At 61.2% G+C, this 19330-nt stretch overlaps 8 protein-coding genes across 8 annotated transcripts; 6 read left to right on the forward strand and 2 right to left on the reverse strand.

The window, feature by feature from the left end:
• Positions 1-1699: 1699 nt before the first annotated feature.
• On the forward strand, positions 1700-3344 carry A1Q1_03536 (uncharacterized protein; the record flags this gene model as incomplete). Its single annotated transcript, XM_014323334.1, has 2 exons — positions 1700-1768; positions 2112-3344. The coding sequence occupies 2 exons, from the start codon at positions 1700-1702 to the stop codon at positions 3342-3344; spliced, it is 1302 nt and encodes a 433-aa protein (XP_014178809.1).
• Positions 3345-4056: 712 nt separating this feature from the next.
• A1Q1_03537 (uncharacterized protein) lies at positions 4057-6257 on the forward strand (the record flags this gene model as incomplete). The annotated part of the gene is made up of 2 exons (XM_014323335.1): positions 4057-5941; positions 5980-6257. The coding sequence occupies 2 exons, from the start codon at positions 4057-4059 to the stop codon at positions 6255-6257; spliced, it is 2163 nt and encodes a 720-aa protein (XP_014178810.1).
• Positions 6258-7888: 1631 nt separating this feature from the next.
• A1Q1_03538 (uncharacterized protein) lies at positions 7889-8485 on the forward strand (the record flags this gene model as incomplete). Its single annotated transcript, XM_014323336.1, has 2 exons — positions 7889-8076; positions 8206-8485. 2 exons carry the CDS (start codon positions 7889-7891, stop codon positions 8483-8485), a joined length of 468 nt encoding a protein of 155 aa, XP_014178811.1.
• A 203-nt stretch (positions 8486-8688) lies between these two features.
• A1Q1_03539 (uncharacterized protein) lies at positions 8689-9889 on the forward strand (the record flags this gene model as incomplete). Its single annotated transcript, XM_014323337.1, has 3 exons — positions 8689-9033; positions 9084-9230; positions 9290-9889. The coding sequence occupies 3 exons, from the start codon at positions 8689-8691 to the stop codon at positions 9887-9889; spliced, it is 1092 nt and encodes a 363-aa protein (XP_014178812.1).
• Positions 9890-10155: 266 nt separating this feature from the next.
• On the reverse strand, positions 10156-12025 carry A1Q1_03540 (multidrug resistance protein fnx1; the record flags this gene model as incomplete). Its single annotated transcript, XM_014323338.1, has 3 exons — positions 10156-10492; positions 10543-11339; positions 11441-12025. 3 exons carry the CDS (start codon positions 12023-12025, stop codon positions 10156-10158), a joined length of 1719 nt encoding a protein of 572 aa, XP_014178813.1.
• Positions 12026-12661: 636 nt separating this feature from the next.
• A1Q1_03541 (vacuolar membrane protein) lies at positions 12662-14729 on the forward strand (the record flags this gene model as incomplete). Its single annotated transcript, XM_014323339.1, has 6 exons — positions 12662-12735; positions 12867-12940; positions 12982-13034; positions 13181-14152; positions 14251-14380; positions 14446-14729. The coding sequence occupies 6 exons, from the start codon at positions 12662-12664 to the stop codon at positions 14727-14729; spliced, it is 1587 nt and encodes a 528-aa protein (XP_014178814.1).
• Positions 14730-14902: 173 nt separating this feature from the next.
• Positions 14903-16650, reverse strand: A1Q1_03542 (uncharacterized protein; the record flags this gene model as incomplete). The annotated part of the gene is made up of 4 exons (XM_014323340.1): positions 14903-15658; positions 15864-16411; positions 16460-16554; positions 16613-16650. 4 exons carry the CDS (start codon positions 16648-16650, stop codon positions 14903-14905), a joined length of 1437 nt encoding a protein of 478 aa, XP_014178815.1.
• A 598-nt stretch (positions 16651-17248) lies between these two features.
• On the forward strand, positions 17249-18539 carry A1Q1_03543 (SAR small monomeric GTPase; the record flags this gene model as incomplete). Its single annotated transcript, XM_014323341.1, has 7 exons — positions 17249-17260; positions 17417-17447; positions 17491-17505; positions 17575-17618; positions 17817-18054; positions 18235-18458; positions 18507-18539. The coding sequence occupies 7 exons, from the start codon at positions 17249-17251 to the stop codon at positions 18537-18539; spliced, it is 597 nt and encodes a 198-aa protein (XP_014178816.1).
• Between the last annotated feature and the right edge of the window lie 791 nt (positions 18540-19330).

Here is a 19330-nt window from a genome sequence, read left to right on the forward strand (position 1 = left end):
GGGGGGGGGCGTCAGTAGCGCCGTCCGCCAGAGTCCGCTCGATGCTCGATGGCCGTGCGCAATGGCGTGTCCCTAAAGTATGGACTGGATAAGGACATTGGCAGCATTCCGTGCCAGTCTGCTGGTATACTGGCACGAAAGCGTCGCAAGGCCTTCTCTACATGAAACGAAGAGTGCATGCGAGCTTGCATGACTGCATGTCCGGCTGCCGAGCCTAAACGTTGAGCGTAAAACCGCCAGCCAGAGTCGCAACGGACAAGCTCGGCGCGCTCGTCGCCATGTCCCGGAACAAACCCAACCTGTAACATGGGTCAACGGCGGCTCGGCGGCACCGGGCCTGAGCCAGAGCCTTGATGTGATTATTCATGCCTTTGCTGCAGTGCTCTGTCGCCCAGACTGGCCGGACTGGGGTCCTACGGTACGGTGCCTACGGTGCTAGTGTGATCAAGCGAGCGAAATGAACAAGAGGGGGGCTGCTCGGGGCTGCCGCTTGCCGCAAGCGGCAGCGTGCATGGGACATGGGATGATCACGCTCAGGGTCGCAGGCCACAATAGACGCGTCTGACCCCTCGCGCCCTTCCCGCTCTCCCGGCTTTTGGGCCTTACCTCTTGTGTGTGCGCGTCTTTTTCTACAAGCCAGCAGTCCGGAGGAGCCTGTGCACCGGGCGTCTTGTGCGCCGCATCTACGCCCGCCGCCCGCATCTGGTTGGCCGCACCTATGCACGGAAGACCCCGGTGTTGGCCTCTGTTGTTCCCAAATGCATCGGACGCGTAGGCTGGCGCAAACCAGGCATGGCATGCAGGAGTTTGAACAAGCCGCCGTGCCGTTGACCCTTGCACACTCAGGGTCTGACGTTACAAAGAGTCATCAAACAGGAAGGTTAATGGAGAAATAGTGTTGTTCCGAGGTGCCTATTGGAACATGGGCGGTCGTGGATTACGCCCACGCCTGGCGCGCGACGCTACGGCTCAAGAGCTCCAGACGAAATGACCCATTCCCTGTCGAGCCAAGCTAACGCGATGCCCCCGGATGGCCCAGGACAAGCCAGGACCACCAGGACCATGAGGTGAGAGGGTGCGATTGCATCGCGGTGGTGACGCTTGGGCCCCCCCTGGGCCGGCTGGGCCGCTGCCTCGCTGCCTCTGGCGTGTCGCCGCTGCCGGGGGACCGGAGTGCAAGGGACACAGGGTTCCGAATGGGCCGTTCCCTTGGATTGCCCAGTGAAGAACGGCTTGGCTGTGGTCGACTGGCTCATCCGACGTCCCAGTCTGCCAAACGACGGACACACCCCCTCGTATGCGTCCTCAGGACCCAGGCGCTTCGATCCATCAGCCCAACACGACACTCCATACACCACTGCCAGTGCTTCACCCCCCTGGTCCCTTCCCCCCGGGCCACACTCCCTCGTCCACGGATCCTCCCTCTCGTTCCTCTCTCCTCTTCTTGCTTCCTCACCATCTCTAATTTCTCTCGACCACCTTCTCTCCTCTTAATCTCCCGACCCCGCCAGACTCGCAACAGAGTTGATCTCTGCCTTGTCGCCATCCCTTACCCCTCACGATCGCTCAACTACCCACACTCTCTCATTAACGTCGCTTTTATCTTGAACGCCAGTCACCCCCATCGACATCCCAACACACCCATCACTAATACCTCTATCGCCTAGCCAGGTCAACCGCAACGTAACTCATCCCCGTCATGTTCGCCAACCTCGCTACCGTCCTCCCCTACCTCGCCCTCGCGGGTCTCGCTCTCGAGGCCACTCCGGTAAGTGTTCAGCAACCATCCTCGGTAATCGCCCCCTGTGCCAGCCGCCCGCCCGATCGAGGCTACCGGCCCTCCTCGGACCCTTCCCTGGTCGGTCGACGGACTCTTGCGTCGAAACGTCACTGAGCCCCCGTTCGATTGCTTCAGTCAACAGACAACCCATGCTGTGTGCTGCGCAGATCCAATCATTGGGGCGCGACATGCGTGTGCATGGACGTTTTTCGCCAAGGAAGGCGGCACATGTATCTTCCCTCTTTGGTCTGTGCCGTCCCAGGGCGTTAATTAGGATCCACCCTCGTTTCACCAATACCGAAAACAGAACACAATCCCTGACCATACACAGGTTGCCGCCAAGCACCAGGGTGGTGTTCAGCGTCGCGCCGCCCATGCTCGCCATGTCAAGCAGGTCGAGCGCAACTACAACGCTCACCTTCCTCGCAGCTCCAAGGTGAAGCGTGATGCTCCTCAGATCTCCACCCTTCCCGACGGACGCAAGTGCAAGGTCCGCCCCTCGCCTGCTGCCCCTTCGCTCTCGCAGCCCACCTCTACCCAGTCCGCCGACCAGCAGCAGCAGGGTCAGGACCAGCAGCAGCAGGACCAGAGCCAGCAGCAGCAGGGTCAGGACCAGCAGCAGGGCCAGGACCAGCAGCAGCAGCAGGACCAGGGCCAGCAGCAGCAGGAGCCGCAGCAGTCGGCCTCTGCTGAGGCTCCCCCGCAGGCCTCCGCCGCTCCTCCCCAGATCGGTTCCACCTCGACTGGTTGCGCCACTGCCGGCTGGAAGAACACTGGCTCCAAGCTCGGTATTGCTTGGCCCAACGGTGACTACTGGGGACCTAATGACCAGCAGTACATCACCAACTACATTGGTTCCAAGTCGTCGTGGTACTACACCTGGTCGTCGTACCGCGTCAGGTCCGCCGACGAGGCTGGTCTCGAGTTCGTCCCAATGCTCTGGGGCAAGGACAAGATCGACGATGGATCGTGGGACGAGAACTGCAACAAGAACTTCGATGGCGCCCTCGTCGCCAACGCTCTCTTCTTCAACGAGCCCAACCAGCACGACCAGTCGGCCATCTCGCCCGAGGACTCTGTCTGGATCTGGATTGAGAAGTTCCTTCCTCTCCGTAACAACAAGGGCATCAAGCTCGGTGGTGCCGCCCCCACCTCTGCTCCTGACGGAGTTGAGTGGGTCAAGCGCTTCCACCAGGCCTGTGTTGAGCAGGGTCACGCCGACTGGGAGTGCACTGCTGACTTCGCCCCTGTCCACTACTACGATGTCGACGTCGAGCACTTCAAGCAGTACCTGATCAACTTCCACAACCAGGTCAACAAGCCCCTCTGGGTCACCGAGTACGCGTGCCAGAACTTCAACAACGGTGCCCAGTGCGACGACGGTGCCATCTGGTACATGCACTCGGAGATGAGCAAGTGGATGGACCAGCAAGACTGGATCCAGCGCTACGCTCCCTTCGGTGTCATGCAGAACATGCAGAACGTCAACCCCAACAACGCCCTGATGAGCTCGAACGGCTACATCACTCCCCTCGGCTCCTCGTACGCCTCTGGCTTCGACTAAGCCGCCGATTCAGCTCTGCCGCATCGACACTGAAAGCATCAATCCACCCTTCATCATCGCACAGAACAATCATTCCCACCCAGCCCTCTCCGCCGAGACCGTTGGATGAACACATTGCTGCCAACGTCCTCTCCGGCTTGCGGCATGGGTCATTTGTTCCCTTCATTTCTCTCTTTTCCATTTAGGGGTCGTACTCTATCACTACCTTTTTACTGTGTCCGTTATATATCCCGAGTCCTCGTGTGACTGGCTGTGTTGTCACGCTGGCAGGTTGATCCGCAGTATATGCAGCTTTGAGTATCATGTTGACGCTGTTGCATTCGAGCAGTGAGGCTGGAACGTTCGCATGACTGTCATCAGCAACCGCGTTCGCCACTGTGCCTGAGACACTTGGTGCCCTCACATAGACAGTCGCGACGCCGTAAGTGGGTGGCAAATGTCAACTTCGCGGCGAGATACTTCCGTCCGTTCAAGGGAAATCCGAAGCCAACCACACCTCAACTTCGCATCTCATCAACATTGTTACTCCATTCACGAATCAAGCTAGCATCTGATACGCTGCCAATACCAAAATCAGCTTGAAGCCGAGCCGCGACATCTGCATTCGATATCCCAATCGCATCCCAGCACGCACGTTTCGACACGTAATCAACACAACGAGCAGCAAGCCATTCAACGCGGTGCACGTTAGCATCCTTCAACTGCATCGAGTATGGAGGTCGACCCCGATTACAAAGCCGCCGAGGAGACAGCCGACGGCGACGTGACCTTTGAAGACGGCGACTTCTCAATAGACCAACCGGAAGAAGGACAGGAAATCGACGTCGACGACGCGGACGCTCCTGCTGCTGAGGTTTACGATGAGGACGCGGAAGTAGAGTATGAAGAGGACGGAGGGGAGGAAGGAGAACACGACGCAGAGATGGAGGCCGAGGCTGAGCTTGAACCAGAGACTGAAGAGGTCGAGATCGATGCGACCGGAGAGGAGCAAGAAGACGATGATGTCGAGATCACAGCCGAGACGCCCGCCCCTGTCACGACTGCGCCCGAATCTGCGGCTGTAGCGGACACCAGCGCACCTGTCGATGGCACGGAACACAGCAATGATGAACCACCAGCTCACGATGACGCGGATGACGATGCCCCCGAAGGTGCGCAGGAGCAAGAGGGCGAGTCATCCCACGGCGATGGGGAGGGCCAAGACGAGGAAGAATACGACGAGCTCGAGCCTCCAGCGCCCATCAACGTGACGACACCGTCCGGCAAGATCTACGCTCTGTTCCAGAACGACCCCGAGGGCGGGGACGACCTGCCCGTGCTCTGCGCCGACAAGGAGGAGGAGTTCATCAACCTCTCGCTCCTAGACTTGTTCTATGAGCTGCGCTTAGAGCTCGAGAAGTGGGGCGAGGAGCTCGATGGCGAGATGGTCGTCGTCGAGCGACTAATGGACCTGAAGATGGGCGAGGTAAGCTACTGGTCGTCTGCCGGAGCTGACATTCAGGACGACGTGAATCTGCAAAACATCTCGCTCGTCGACCTCCTCGCCGTGCACGAGGGGTGCGGGCTGCCGATCCCCGTCGCGCTCTTCGTCGAGGTGCAGCCGCACCGCTTCATCACGCGGTTCGAGGCGATCAAGCGCGAAATCGAGCGTGCGTCCGAGGAGGCCGGAGAGGACGCGGAGGAGTATGAGGAGTGGGCTGAGGAGCCGGAGCAGCGCGCCAACCTCAGCACCGTCATCGAGGAGGCTGAGCCGGAAGAAGGCGAGTCCCGCGTTGAGGCGGACGCTGAGGAGCACGCAGAGCCTGAAGCCGACCATGAGGGCGGTGAAGGCGATGCTGAGGCTGAGACCGCGACCGGTGAAGGCGACGAGCCAGCTCCCGAGGTCGACGTTGAGGCGGCCGACCACAAGGAAGGCGCTGAAGGAGCCGAGCCTGAGGGTCCCGCCGCCGAAGCTGAGGGCGGCGAGGACGGCGAGGTCGACGAGCTCGGCGAAGACGAGCCGGAAGAACAGCCCGAGCACGCCGAGTCGACTGAACAACCCGCCGATGCCGACGAGCACCCCGAAGAGGGCGAGAACCCCGAAGGCGAAGAAGAACCCGAGGAGACCCTGCCCGCTGATGCTGGAGAACCCGTCGCCGAGGAGCCCTCAAATGAAGAGGGTGCTGGGCACGATGGTGCTGATGCTGAACCTGAGGCTGCCGCCGCGGAACCCGCCACGGAGTCGACCGACAAGGCCGAGGCCCCGGCCACTGAGGGTGATGGTGGTGCCGATGGCGGCGAAGTCGACGAACTCGACGATGACGCCGAGGCTCAGCACGAGGACGGCGAGGTGGCTGAAGGTCATGAAGGCGGGGATGCCGAAGAGGGCGAGTACGAAGAAGACGCCGAGTACGAAGAGGACGGGGAAGGCGAGGAAGTCCCCGAGGGTGAAGAGAGTGAAGAGGGTGAAGAAGACGCCGAGGGCGAGTACGAAGACGAAGATGGGGAGTACGACGAAGACGAAGATGGGGAGTACGACGAAGACGAGGACGAAGGCGACGGCGACGAGTATGGGTTAGATGCCGTCGCCGAAGCGGCACTGCGGGACAGTGAGCATGGTGAGTTCCATTCTTCCTGTTCTGCAACTGACATCCAGAAGCTGAGCCAGCCCATGACGCGAACGGCGAATCCGAGCATGCAGAAGAGGAGGACGAGCTCGACGCTGAGGGCGAAGAGGTCGAAGAGGCCGAAGAGGGCGATACCGCCAATGCCTCGACGATCGAGGGCAGCGAAGCTGGCCCCGAGGTCGTGGACCTCACGGCCGACAGCGACGAGAGCCCGAGCAAGAAGCGCAGCCTCGAGATCGAGGAGGAGGGCGAGGATGGGGCGGCTGCCAAGATGCCGAGACTTGATGGTAAGCTCGGATTATCCTGATGATGGAGCTAACGAGGCAGCGTGAGCGATAATCTGCGCAAGGCCAGTTTGCGCTCCATGGCATTGAGAGGCCGCCTATGTCTCCCTTTCTCCACACTGTCATCCGCCTCCCCCTCACCAAAGCCAACAGCTGCGGCGCAGTCCCTTGCCAGCCTCCGCTTGCCATTGCTGCGTGGCCGTCAGCCATCCATCATCATCTATCCAAACTACCCCTACCACCACCGCCACCCGTCGCTCGACTGCACGGCTCACGCTCACAAACCCCGACATTATCGCGCTTCCAACTCAGCGCGCTCGTTTCCCGAAACATTCAGCCATGATCTAACGAACCATCTCTTTTCCGGCAATACTAACGAACAGGTCTCGCAAAGGTAAGTGTATTTGGTCTGGGCTCCAGTTCTGTCGCTTGCGCTGGTCTCAGTTGCCTCCGAGCTCAGCACTGGCAGAGCCTGGGTCCACCCTGCAGCAACTCGGATGCCTCAGTACCACAAGGATACCCTGCATAAGCGAAGCAGGCTCTGTGTGCTTCTTCTGCTTTCTTCAGGAATCTGTGCCAGTTCGAAGCTGTGCAGGTTTGCAGCTTTTGGGGATCGTGTAGAGTAGAATCAAAAAAGCAGAGCAGAGTGCGAGTGTACGATGCAGAGAGTCTATGCAGCCAAAGATCTGATAAGAGGTCGAGCGTGATTGGTGCAGAAGGGGCGTGGATAGTCACCGAACCCGACGGGCGCAGTCTCGGTCGCCCAGAGCGACTGACTTGTCGCTGGCGACGTCGGCACTGTAAGCGAAACTCCTTGCATTGAGCCGCCCGCCTGCAGCTTCGTAGACAACTACGCAGTACTCGATGCTCTGCGGAGTGTTGCGCCCCCACTCTGCGGTAAAATATAGAGGACGGCGCGTGGGTGCAGGGATTTCGGGGTCCTCGGGGTCTTACCTTCTCTTACATCCGCAGAACCGGAGCCATCTGCGAGTTACGTCTTTCTAATCGTGTCTCGCCGCCCCCGACAAAGCAGGGATCTGCGTGTGTCGGACGTTGTGTCGGACAGCCTTGTGCTGCGGGCGGACGTGTCCGGCACGGACCGCATTCCAAAGTGTGCAGGTGTGCTACAGGGTGCTTTCTAATCGGGGAGTGTTGCGTCATCCCCAACACCCCAGGCGAGGGGCGACGTCATATCGGTTCCCGATTTAGTCTCCAGTGTACGCCAGCCCTAACCATTCCAGCACTTTGTTGACAGCGTAGACGCCGATCGCTGCCCGCGGGCAAGGCAAGGAGCCTCGGACCGCAAGCCATCGCTTTTGCCTGCGACTGGCTCCTCGGATCCTCGGTGCAGCGCAAGCAAGCGCGGCGGCTGGCGATGCCCGCAGCCTTGGTGTGAGAGCAAGCGGCTCTTCGGCTGAGGCTGGCTGGCCTGGAAGGAGCAAGGGCCGTGATGAGAATCACGTCAACATTGCCAGCTGCCAGCTGCCAGTACGGCGCGCGGCGTACATATGCACGATTGTCCTTTTGTCCTCTTTCTTATCTATCGCTCATCGCTGCAACTGCATACACACTTGGACTTGTGTGTATCGGCGATTCCCTCTCCTCTATCTGATCAGCAACGCCCCCCTTTATCTCGCCCGTCGATCTTGGAATCATGTTTGTCCAGTCGTCCATGCTCCGTGCCCGCAATGGGGCCTTCAAGGCGCTCCGTCCCGCGGCCACACGCTCTATTCACTCGAGCATGTACCGCCTGCTCGACAGCAGTAAGCGCGTCAACGACGGTGGGCCCGAGGATATCCCCCACCACGGCATCAACGTTGACAAGTCGATCCGCATGGACCAGTGAGTACACTCCCCAAGACTATCTTCATGAGCATCTGGGGCACCGGAAGAGCTCCCCTAGCACCTCCTGCTTCCCCAGTATCGACTACTATCACGTTCCCGAGTCCTGCCCAACGGATTCAGCGATAGCACCCCGAATGGCGTAACCGTGCCCAGCGCCATCGACCACAAGCGACAGCAGCAGATCGTGCATCGTGGAATCTTTGAACTTTTCCGTGCCTTTTGGCTCGGAATAATGCAAACACGGCTCGGTCGATTGGAGAACGTGGGCTCGGTCACCTCGGTCACTCTGCTGGGTCGTGTTCCTGGCCTGAGCTCGGTGCCTATTGTTTCTCCTGGGGGCGTGCGGCGCTCTGAGCATGACGGAGGCGCCAAGCGATACGCTGCACCACCGACCTCCGACCGATGAGCGACGCAGCAGTAGGGGCAGTAGCAGCAGCTGACGGACAGGTTCAAGGGTCCCGAGCCCGGAGGCGAGTTCCCCGTCGTGCTGATCGGTGCTGGTGTGAGTATCCCATAGTGGTGTGGCCGGTATCGACTGCCTGTTGCTCGCTACACTGAGCCGACCAGGCGACTATGCCGCTTCGCGTGCTCCGCTAATCCCAGAACATCATGTTCGGCTCTGACCAGGGCCCTTGGAACCACACCTTCCGTATCGAACACAAGCTCGGACCGCGTCTCCGCGTCGTCGGCGTGATTGACCCCGACACCGCCCGCGCCGAGCGTGTGCTCAGGAAGAAGTGCGAGTCGTTCGTGAAGCCGGCATACGAGGGCGCGGTCGTGTACTCGAGCCTGGACGACTACTACAACAAGAAGACCGAGGCGGGCCTCCCCGACCCCCGCGCGTTCTTTGTCGGCACCCCGCCCAAGTTCCGTGGCGGCGCCGAGCCGGGCCACAACGACCTCGAGCTCCAGATGATCAAGTACTTCCCCAACGTGGCGTACTTTATCGAGAAGGTGAGTGCCCCTACCTAGGAGGATATCGGAAGGGCAAAACTAACGCCCAGCCCGTTTCCACTGCACCCCTCTCGGAGGTCAACGATGTCGTCCAGGCGCTCAAGAAGAACGGCAACATCATCTCGGTCGGATACATGCTCCGCTACCTCCGCGCGGTGCAGAAGATGAAGCAGATCATCCACGACAACAGGCTGACCGTCATGGCCACGAACGCGCGCTACGTGAGTGTGGCAGCGCCGAGCCCCACTGACCCCAGTCTGCCGCGTACCCCTCCATCGCCAAGCCGGCGTGGTGGAACAAGGCCTTCGACCAGGGCCCCGTCATCGAGCAGGGCACGCACTTCTGTGACCTGTCGCGCTACTTTGGCGGCGACGTGGACCTGGACAGCGTAAAGGCGCACTCGGTCGAGTGGTACGAGAAGCCCGGCGTGCTCTCGCGTATTCCCGTCGACGAGTCGATCGTGCCCGAGGACCAGCGTATCCCGCGCATCTCGGCCGCTGTGTGGAAGTATGACAACGGCGCAGTCGGCTCGTTCATGCACACAGTCGCGATCCACGGCACGGCGTACGACTGCGAGCTCGAGGTCTGGGCAGACGGGTACCACATGCACCTCGTCGACCCTTACAATGCGCCGACGCTCGTGATCCGCAGGCCCGGAGACGACCACGAGGAGCGCCACGCATTCACGGACGACGACCCGTTCTTCTCCGAGATCTCCAACTTTATCGACGCCGTCGAGGGAGAGGGCAACCCGCACATTCTCTCTTCGTACGAGGACGCGGCCAAGACGTACGCCCTCACCTGGGAAATCCGCACGCGCACCGAGAAGAGCAGGCGTGTCGTCCCCGCGCCCTAAGCGCGAGCACAAAGTGTAGATCGTGTAGAGACGTAAGAAGCGTACAAGTCGAAAGTAGACGCAGACAGACAGTTTTAAGCAAAATAGTTGCCAAGTGCATGCGAATAGGATTAGACAAAAGCGTAATGTGACAAAAAGCGTGCTGAGATGCTGGAAATGCAAGGTTGAAAGTGAATGCTAGGCGTCCTCGTGTCTCTCCTCTACTCACTCGTCATTTTCCGCTCCTCCTTTCTCCCCTCCAGCGCTACTCTGCGACCAGAGCATACTCACTCGCTGTCCTCGTCGCTGCCGTCGTGGCGCTCAGGCATGTCGACATTGTCAACCGCAGCCAGCGCGAGCACAGTGAGACCAGCGAGGATGGCGTTGAAGTTGAAGACACGGTGCAGCGAGTACGAATACCCGTTGATGGCGATATCGCGCTGAGCGGCGGGCAGGTGGCGGATTGCGCCCGTGTTCTTGCGTACGAGCTCCGCGATATCGGCAGGCAGCGACGAGGAACCAAGGTATCCGTCCAGCGAGGCCTGAAGCAGCGCACTGCTGAAGGACACGCCGAGAACCTGGCCGATCGTGCGGAACATGTACGTCATGGTGGTGGCGACGGCACTGGAGGTCAGCTCTTCCCCTGGTAAATGAGCACAAGTACGCCAACTTACATTTCTCCCTTGCCCTCGCGCTGCACGTCGGTCATGAGCGCGACGAGCGTGCTGGTCAGAACGCCGGCGTATCCGAATCCGGCGGGCGACTGGGCGACCCAGAGAATCCAGTCCGGGCTGCCAACCCACCACGAGAGGAGCATGAGGCAGCTCGAAAAGACGATCGATCCACTGAAGACCATGATGCCCCAGTATCGTCCTGCGTGGCGCATGTACCATCCGACCATGAGCGAGCCAAACCCAATGAGCACGCTGTACGGGAGCAGGTGGACGCCAGCGCTGGACGAGCTCTGCAGCTTGACGGCGACGAACCACAGCGGCACGTTGTAGAGCATACTGAAGACGGCCATGGCCATTAGGAGATTCGCGAGGCCAACGAAGAAGGGCGTGCGGCGCGCCATCATGCCGAGCGGCAGGACCGGCTGGGCCGCATACTTGCCCTCGACAAAGAGGAAGAGGACGAGCGACACGGCGAACGCAAGCAGCAGTCCCAGAATGAGCGGGTCAGTCCATCCAAACTCGCTGCCGTCCGTCTTCGTGGCCGCCGTCTTGAGCGAGACGCCGAGCAGAAGAGCGCCGACGCTCACACCCAGGAGCGCAGTGCCCAGGTAGTCGATCTGAGCCAAGAGTGCCAGCCATGGACCCTCCTCCCTCTGTCCCACGTTTCCGGGTACGAACAGCGTGATGAGCACGAGCGAGCCGAGCAGCAGGGGTACCTGCGCGCTGAACGCGAAGCGCCAGCCCCAGCGGTCCGCCATCCAGCCGCCTACCGGGCCGCCCAGTGCCGCGCCGAGTCCCTGTATGTCAGCTCCACCAACGGACCTCTGACGTCGAAACTTCTCCAAACTCGACCATCCTCGAGCCTCTCCTACGCATCCCCAACGCTCTCGATGCTTACATATAGCAAATTTGCGTAGCCTTGATAGAGTCCTCTATGCCGTAAATCGACGAGATCGGACAGGAGGATGCTGCCGACGGACGTAAGGCCTCCTCCGCCGAGACCGGCGAGGACGCGGAAGCCAATAAGCTGGTACATGTCCTTTGCGACTGCGCACAGCGCCGTTCCCAGCGTGAACACGCCCACAGCAATAAGCTGTGTGTTCTTGCGGCCGAGCGTGTCCGAGAGCCTGCCGTAGATTGGTGTGAAGCAGCAAAGACTGAGGAGGTAAGCCGTGCCGAGCCACGAGGCAAGGTGGAACGCCCCGAACGAGGAGCCGATGTCCGCCAGTAGCGTAGCAATGACCGTGCTGTCGAACGCAGAGAGGAACGTCGCACTCCACAGCGCCAGGCATGTCAGCCGGAACCGCCATGCTGAGAGACCGGCGAGGTTGTGATGCCGCCGTTGGCTCTCCTCGGACGCCCGGCAGTGGTGCGGGATCGGAGGGATAATGCTGTCGTACTCGCGCGGCGGCTCTCGGTGCGCATGACCGTTAACGCCGTTGGCGCCCTTGCCTGCGGCCAGGAGAGGTGAGCGCTCGCTCATTGCTGTCGTTGGATCAGATCAGATTAGACGTAGAGTGGCGGAGTCCGAGATTACTGATGCCGAGAAGTGGAGGTCGAGTGGGGGCGTCGGAGCCGGATCGACCGAGCTGAGACGAGCAGTCCAAGATTGGTGATACAGTCGAGAACGAAGAGAAGTTTGGGGCAGTCGTATTTAAAGACAAGAATAGGCACTCGAGAAGCAGCTGAACAATGAGGAGGCTGGGGCCGTGATTGCGGACGGCGGGCCGATACGACGAATGAGAGCAAGTGGGCATATCCGGATCTTGCGTGAGCACTAAGTTTATACGACGTATGGGCCACGCGAGCACGACACCACCGAGCCTGGTGGCGCACCCTCGGCGCCGACGCCGGTGACTATACCGGAACGGTAATCAGGCATTAATCCAGCATTCCTAATTGGTTCCTTAACCAGATTGATCCCGCTCGCAGTGACCGTAACGATAGCCGTGAGTCTGAGCCTGTGCTCAAGTGACCGCCGATCACTCCAGCCAAAGCCAGAGCAGCCCAGCCCAGCCAGTGGCCATTCCTTAGTCTCGTGTTTGCCGAGCATTTGACCACCGTCCTTGCCCCATCTTGATATCGCACTCCTCTCCACCATCAACATTACCCAACTTACATGATCGACAGAGCTACGCTCGCGAGCCTCTTTGGCTATGCGAGCATAGCCTGCTGGCTCCTCGCACAGTTCCCGTAAGTCCTCCCTTCCCCTGGCGCTTCGATCACACTTGGGACCTTATCGGACGAGGCCGTCGCCTTCCCCAGAACCCCAGAAGAGCTCGGACGATGACCGACACTGAGCAACGAGCTGACACCAACCTCAGGCAGGTCGTAAAGAACTGGCAACTGCAGAGCTGCGACGGTCTCTCGCTCCCTTTCTTGATCAACTGGCTCGCTGGTGCGTTACAACATCTCTGCATGCTGCTAACAACTCCGCAGGAGACGTCACCAACCTTATCGGATGCGTTCTGACGGACCAGCTGCCATTCCAGGTAAGTTGGACAACGCGCAGTGGCAAACTAGCGGAGCCGGTGGTTCGGCAGTGCAGACAGATCCGTCTTTAGTGCGCGCCGCGATAAGGCTATCTGCAAACAAACACTTATCGTGACGCTACGTCAGACACTAACGCCTTCCTCAGACGTACCTCGCAACCTACTTTGTGTTCGTCGACGTGACCCTTGTGGGGCAGTACTTCTATTATGCGCCGAGGACGAAGCCTCCGCCGCAACCCGAGTCGATGACTGCAAGCCCGCGAACGTCGCTGATCCTTCCGCGAAGAACATCGTCGTACTCGGAACACCACTCGCCGATCCTTCCGCGACGAGGTGGATCAGGCAAGGGCCACGCGCGCACTGCGCCATGCGCCCCGCCCGTTGACAGTGCGGAGGCGATGTACGCTGCGGCACTGGACGTGGCGCGCGCCGCCGAACGGATCAGTCGGCGGGGTGGCTCCGGTCGAGGACGGCCACGACACCACCACACGCCCCCGCCAGATGCGTCGAGTAGCACGGAGCACATCCGCGGAAGCGTCAGCTCGTCGCAGTACTCGGAAGACGAGGATGATGAGACAAGAACCCACCACCATCGTATGACGCAGAGCCTCGTCTTACCACCTCGGCCGCCGCGGAGCTCGAGCTGGCTTTCCAACGACGATCGAGGGCGATCGCTCACAAGAATATCGGATATCGCGTCCGGCTCCCAGACTCCCGACACGCTCGAGTCCCAGCTTCCGGAGCTTCGACGACCAAAGCGGCACCACTCGCGCAGTCAATCGGTCCGCGCCCATGGCACTGGACGACGAGCCGCCGGCGTCGCCTTCATGGGACTCGGGTTCATATTCATGCGTGCGACGTCGACGGGAGGAGAAGCGGGATCGACTGCCGGCGGTCACGTTGTGCCGATCGCGAGCGAGGCGGAGATGACGAGCCACCCGTGGTGGCAGCCGAAGTATCCGGCACCGCTGCCCAGCCTTTACGACGCACCGACGACTGTCGTCACGTTCGCGAACAGCTCGCACCCGGGCGGCGGCCACGACGATGATGACGATGACGACAAGCCCGGTGGCCCTCACAAACCCGAGCCCATCAACATCCGCGAGTTAATCGGTCGCGTAAGCGCCTGGACTTGCACGACGATGTATCTGACGAGCCGGCTGCCGCAGATCTGGAAGAACGTAAGCTAGCGTGGCCGCGCCTTAGCTAACCCCAGTTCCAACGAAGGAGTGTTGAAGGACTGTCAATGCTGCTATTCCTGATGGCGTTCTGCGGTAACGTCTTCTACGTCCTGTCCATCCTTGTCGCGCCCGTCAAGCCCGATGAGCAGATCCACTATCTCTTCCGTGCGCTGCCGTACCTCCTCGGCTCGGGCGGCACGCTCGTCTTCGACCTGACGATCATGATCCAGTCGCTCATCTATGGCAAGAACAAGCCGAAGGAGCCGCATGTCCGGCCGCCGCGCCGCTCAAGGACGTACGCGAGCTTCGGCCGTTCGCGCTCCCGACACCCAGAGGACGGCGAGCGCCGCCCGCTCCTCGGAAACCACCACAGGAGGAGTCATACGGACCCCCATTACCACAGCCCGGGGTACCAAAGTGCGCAGACGCACAGCGCGACGGGCAGCAGTGTTGTCTCGCCCACCAGCAGCCCGCAGAAGCGAACGTTAGGGTTAGAGATGACGCTTGGGGATGAGCGGGGAGAATGGACATCGAGCCCGACGAGCCCGGTGCGCGGCGAGAGATGATCCGGTACACGAAGGGCCAGAACGTAGCGGGGCCTTGGCGCAGGAAGCGCCGGCACGAAGCAAGGTGTATCACACAGTAGCACGGTAGCATGAAAGTCACGACGCAATGCATATTGTACATCTACACCACCTCCGCCTGCCACACGCCCCGAAGGCCATTGAAACAGACCACCCTCTCTGCTTGCTTCACCTCGTCCACCGAGATCCGGTCCACCTCCGTAATCTCCCCAGCATCCAACAAAGCAGCGCGCGCCGTGCCTGGCAGAATGTCGCGGCTCTTGGGCGTCACCCACCCATTCGGCGAGAGGATAGCAAAATTGCTCGTCGTCCCCTCGAGCGCCTCCCCGCTCTCATTCCAAAGGAGAACCTCAGCATGTGCCTCCTTATCGGCAAAGCGCGCCTGAGCGGCCTCATACACCTCCCTCCTTGTCGTCTTGTACCGCCTCAGATCCACCTGATCTCTCTCCGGCGCCGGGGTGGGCAAAGTGTCGACCCAGAACTTGCGCTTGAACAGGTCATCATTGATGCGCAGTGTGAAGGGGGGCAGGGCAGCCTGGGGCGTCTCGACACGGACGGTGGCGACGTCCCCAGAGGTGGGACGGGACATGACGATACGCACGCGCCAGTCCGCCCCGTTGCTCGGCTGCAATGGCTCCAGAGCCGCCTTCACGGCAGCCCACACAGCCGCGTCGCCGGGGTACGTGCCCCAACTCCTGTCCCGCGCCGCAAAGTGGGCGTGCGCCGTGCGTAGCCTGCGCACATGGTAGCTCCACAGCGGCACCGCATTCTCCGTCAGCGGCCGGGCGGGGACGTAGGTGTATCGTCCTGTTGTGAAGAGGGACACGTCGGTGTTGCTCGGTGTGCTCGCGACGGTGGACTGTACCGGGTGTCAATTATGCATATTAAGAATGAGGGATTAGATGCTCGCCTGAGTTCCGTTGCCGTTCGCGCCGTTAGCCCCATTGGGCTTCAGGCCAAGGTCAGAGGCCTTCACGTCGTCCCACTTGAAGCCGTAGCCGGCGCCGGTCTGCTGTCAGCTACTCTGCTGCATGCCCGTTAACTTCCTGGCCCGTTCGACTCACCGGGATGTGCCACTCCTTGAGCGCCCGGATGGCCGCCTCTCCCCACTCCTCGGCCTTGGCCTCGTCCGCATTCGCCTCCGCTCCCCCGGGAAGGTCGACGATCCTGAGCAGGCTGAGGTTCTCCTTCTTGATGAATCCGGACTCGGCGCCGCCCTCGAGCAGCGCGCGGAGGGGCGTGTAGAAGTTCTTGACGTTGAGCACGACGACGGGCAAAGAGTGCATCCCGATCTGGTTCCAGGTCACCATCTCGAGCAGCTCCTCGAATGTCCCATAGCCTCCGGGCAGGACGACGAAGCCGCCCGTCGACAGAGAGGCCATCTTCGCCTTGCGCTCGTGCATGCTCCCGACTACCTCCATGGAGAGCAGACCGCCGTGCGTGTCCGCCAGGAGGTCCTTGCCGACACCCTCGGCGGAGACGGCGGGCTGAGGCTGAGAAGACGGATCGCGAGAGGGGGTCGGGGTGTGCTCGCTTGCCCTGGCCATGAGCGCGCGGGGAAGGATGCCGTGGACGCGGCCGCCGGCCTCGAGGGCAGAGGACGAGACGACGCCTGCATGTCAGCTCACAGTCCCCAGGTAAGCTAGATGTAAGAACCTACCCATCAGACCACGGCGGCCACCACCATAGACTAGCGGGTAGCCGTTCTTTGCGAGGGCGGTACCGACGCTGGCGGCGGCGGTCGAGTACACGGCGCTGTCACCGGGGGACGAGGCGCAGCTGTCGTCAGCTACGATCCGACACCTTAGCTTACAAGACGCAGACGGGTGTGGAGCCCTCGGGGAGAGACATGATTAGCGTTGGTGTATAGTGTAAGTCTAGGGTGATCTAAGTGCTGCACCTGAGCGATGCAGATGGCACCTGAGCGATGCAGATGACGAGGAAGGAGGAAGGACAGAGAGGGAAGACTCGATGTCAGACAGCGTCCGAGTCAACTTCTCCATAGGGATTGCCGCGGGGACTCCACAAGCTCGGCACGCCCCGGCGATGGGCCACCAATCGCCACAGATACGTTCGGCAGTGACCACTCGGAAGCAAAGGCTCCACGTGGAGAGAGTCGACCCAAAAGTCTCCCACGGTGAGTCCCTCGACGATCCCTTGCCACGATAGCTGCCCGCGCCGTACCTGGTGCGCTCGCTCGCTGGCTAGGCCGGACGCAGTGCGTGCGGTAGGGGGTGGCCGGGGCGGGCGGGCTCCTGGGCGCGGCGCAGTTGCAGCGTACAACCCACTGCGCGCGCATCATGTCCTTCCCTGGTTCCGCTGGCACTGGCACTCGCTCGCTCGCTCGACATTTCTTTCTCTTCCCTCCTCCATCCTTCCGCTTTTTCCATCACGACCTTCAGTTCCAACCCCTTCACGCCCTTTTCCACGACTCCGCCAAGCAGCAATCATGTTCATCCTTGTGCGTTCGCCGCCTTGCTTGCCGGTGATGGACGCGGCAGCGTTGGAAAGCACCCGCAGCGCGCGAAATCAGCCCCGACTTCCCGCCCGACGCGCACAACGCTGCCGCACATTGTCCTGCCTCCACCGACCTGATGCTGAGCGCTGCTAACAACAGAACTGGTTCTGGGATGTCCTGGCCCAGCTCGGTGAGTAGCTCTTTGATCTCCCTGCTCTAGCTGACCTCCGCAGGCCTCATGAACAAGAGTGCGTATCGTATCTGATGTCGCAGATCGGATCCATCGCACCACGCTTGCAGACACTGACCGCGACCAGACGCCAAGCTCCTGTTCCTCGGCCTCGACAACGCCGGAAAGACTGTGAGTGTCATTGTCTCTTGCATGCAGCAGCCTTCGCCACTCGGCGCCCGGAACACGTCACACGCATCGATCAGCTCGCTCGTGACAACTTGCGTCTTGCTTCTCCCGGTCCGCTGCGCCGCGCAGATACCCGAGATACATCCCCAAGATCTATGCTGCGCCTCAAGTGATCGCACACATGCAAGCTGACGCAGCCAGACCCTCCTTCACATGCTCAAGAATGACCGTCTCGCCACCCTCCAGCCGACCCTTCACCCCACCTCGGAGGAGCTCGCTATCGGCAACGTTCGCTTCACCACCTACGACCTCGGTGGACACATGCAGGCCCGTCGCCTGTGGCGCGAGTACTTCCCCGAGGTTGACGGCATTGTCTTCCTCGTCGACGCCGCCGACGTTGAGCGCTTCCCTGAGAGCAAGGCCGAGCTCGACTCGCTTCGTGAGTTTGACCGCAGCAGCCCAGGAGAGAGACGGGCTTGTGACCCAAAATCCGCCGTTTGTCTCTTATCTGGCGTCTGTGCACGCCCAGCCCTGGACATTCCGTCCTTCCGAACCGAAACGGCTGTACACACGGCCACATGACGTGCGCGATCTGGTCATGACGCTGACGCTTCCCCAGTCTCGATCGAGCAGCTCGCCAACGTTCCCTTCCTTATCCTCGGCAACAAGATCGACGCCCCCGGCGCCGTCTCGGAGGAGGAGCTCCGCCACCAGCTCGGCCTCTACCAGACCACGGGTAAGGGCAAGGTCCCTCTCCGGGACATCCGCCCCATCGAGGTCTTCATGTGCTCCGTCGTCATGCGCCAGGGCTACGGCGAGGGCTTCCGCTGGCTCTCTCAATACGTGAGTTTCATTGACCCGACCCGTAACTGACATGCAGATTTAATCTAGCCTGCTACACCGACCGTAGCTCCTCGTGTTTAAGCTTCCCATACCCTCTAACATGCATTCGAGATGTGCTGTAACTCTTTAGAGGACGCTACGATTATTTATGCAAAAATTACATCTCCCAACCATCTTTCCGTCATCATTGTTCGTACAAACCCCGCTTCCTCCCGGCTCCCAGTGCCGCCATTCCCGGAAAGTCAGAGAGGGGCGCTAGAGTGCGGGGTGTAGCGAGCTAGTCTACTTGCGCGACCGGGTAACTCGGGTGGTGGGGGCCGCCGCCCTTGTCCGGCGCCTGGTCGGGCTAGCAGTCGAGCTAGCGACGCTAGGCGTGGGGCTTCCGCGCTCGCTGGCGGCCGTGCGGCGGGTCCGGCGCGGGGTAGCCTCCTCGTCCTCGTCAGCGACGGAGGAAGCGACGCTCTGCGCGCGCGTCGTCCGCTTCGGCCTCGCCTTGCCCCGCGTCGCGCCCTTGTCCTCGGGATCATCTAAGGCAGCCTTGGCAGCGGACCGGCGGGCGGACGCCATCTCCTTGTCCTCCTTGCTTTCCTTCTCGTCCGCGTCCTTCGCGGCGGCGGCCTTGCTCGTCTTCGCCTTTGTCGTCTTGGTCACCGTCGCCTTCTTCGCGGACTTTGCCTTGGTGGTCTTCTTCGGCTCGGGCTCGAAGGCACCGGGAATGCGCGGCGGAAGCGCGCGTGGAGCGCTTCGGCGGCGCGGCGGGCTTGACGACACGGCGTGACCGGGGCTTTGGCACGGGCACGAGCGCCTCGTCCTCGGGAATCGCGGGCTCGGAGGGCGCCTCGCTCGGCGCACGGAGGTTGTACCGCCCGCTC

The sequence above is a fragment of the Trichosporon asahii genome (genome assembly GCF_000293215.1).
Source record: "Trichosporon asahii var. asahii CBS 2479 unplaced genomic scaffold scaffold00056, whole genome shotgun sequence".
NCBI lineage: Eukaryota > Fungi > Basidiomycota > Tremellomycetes > Trichosporonales > Trichosporonaceae > Trichosporon > Trichosporon asahii.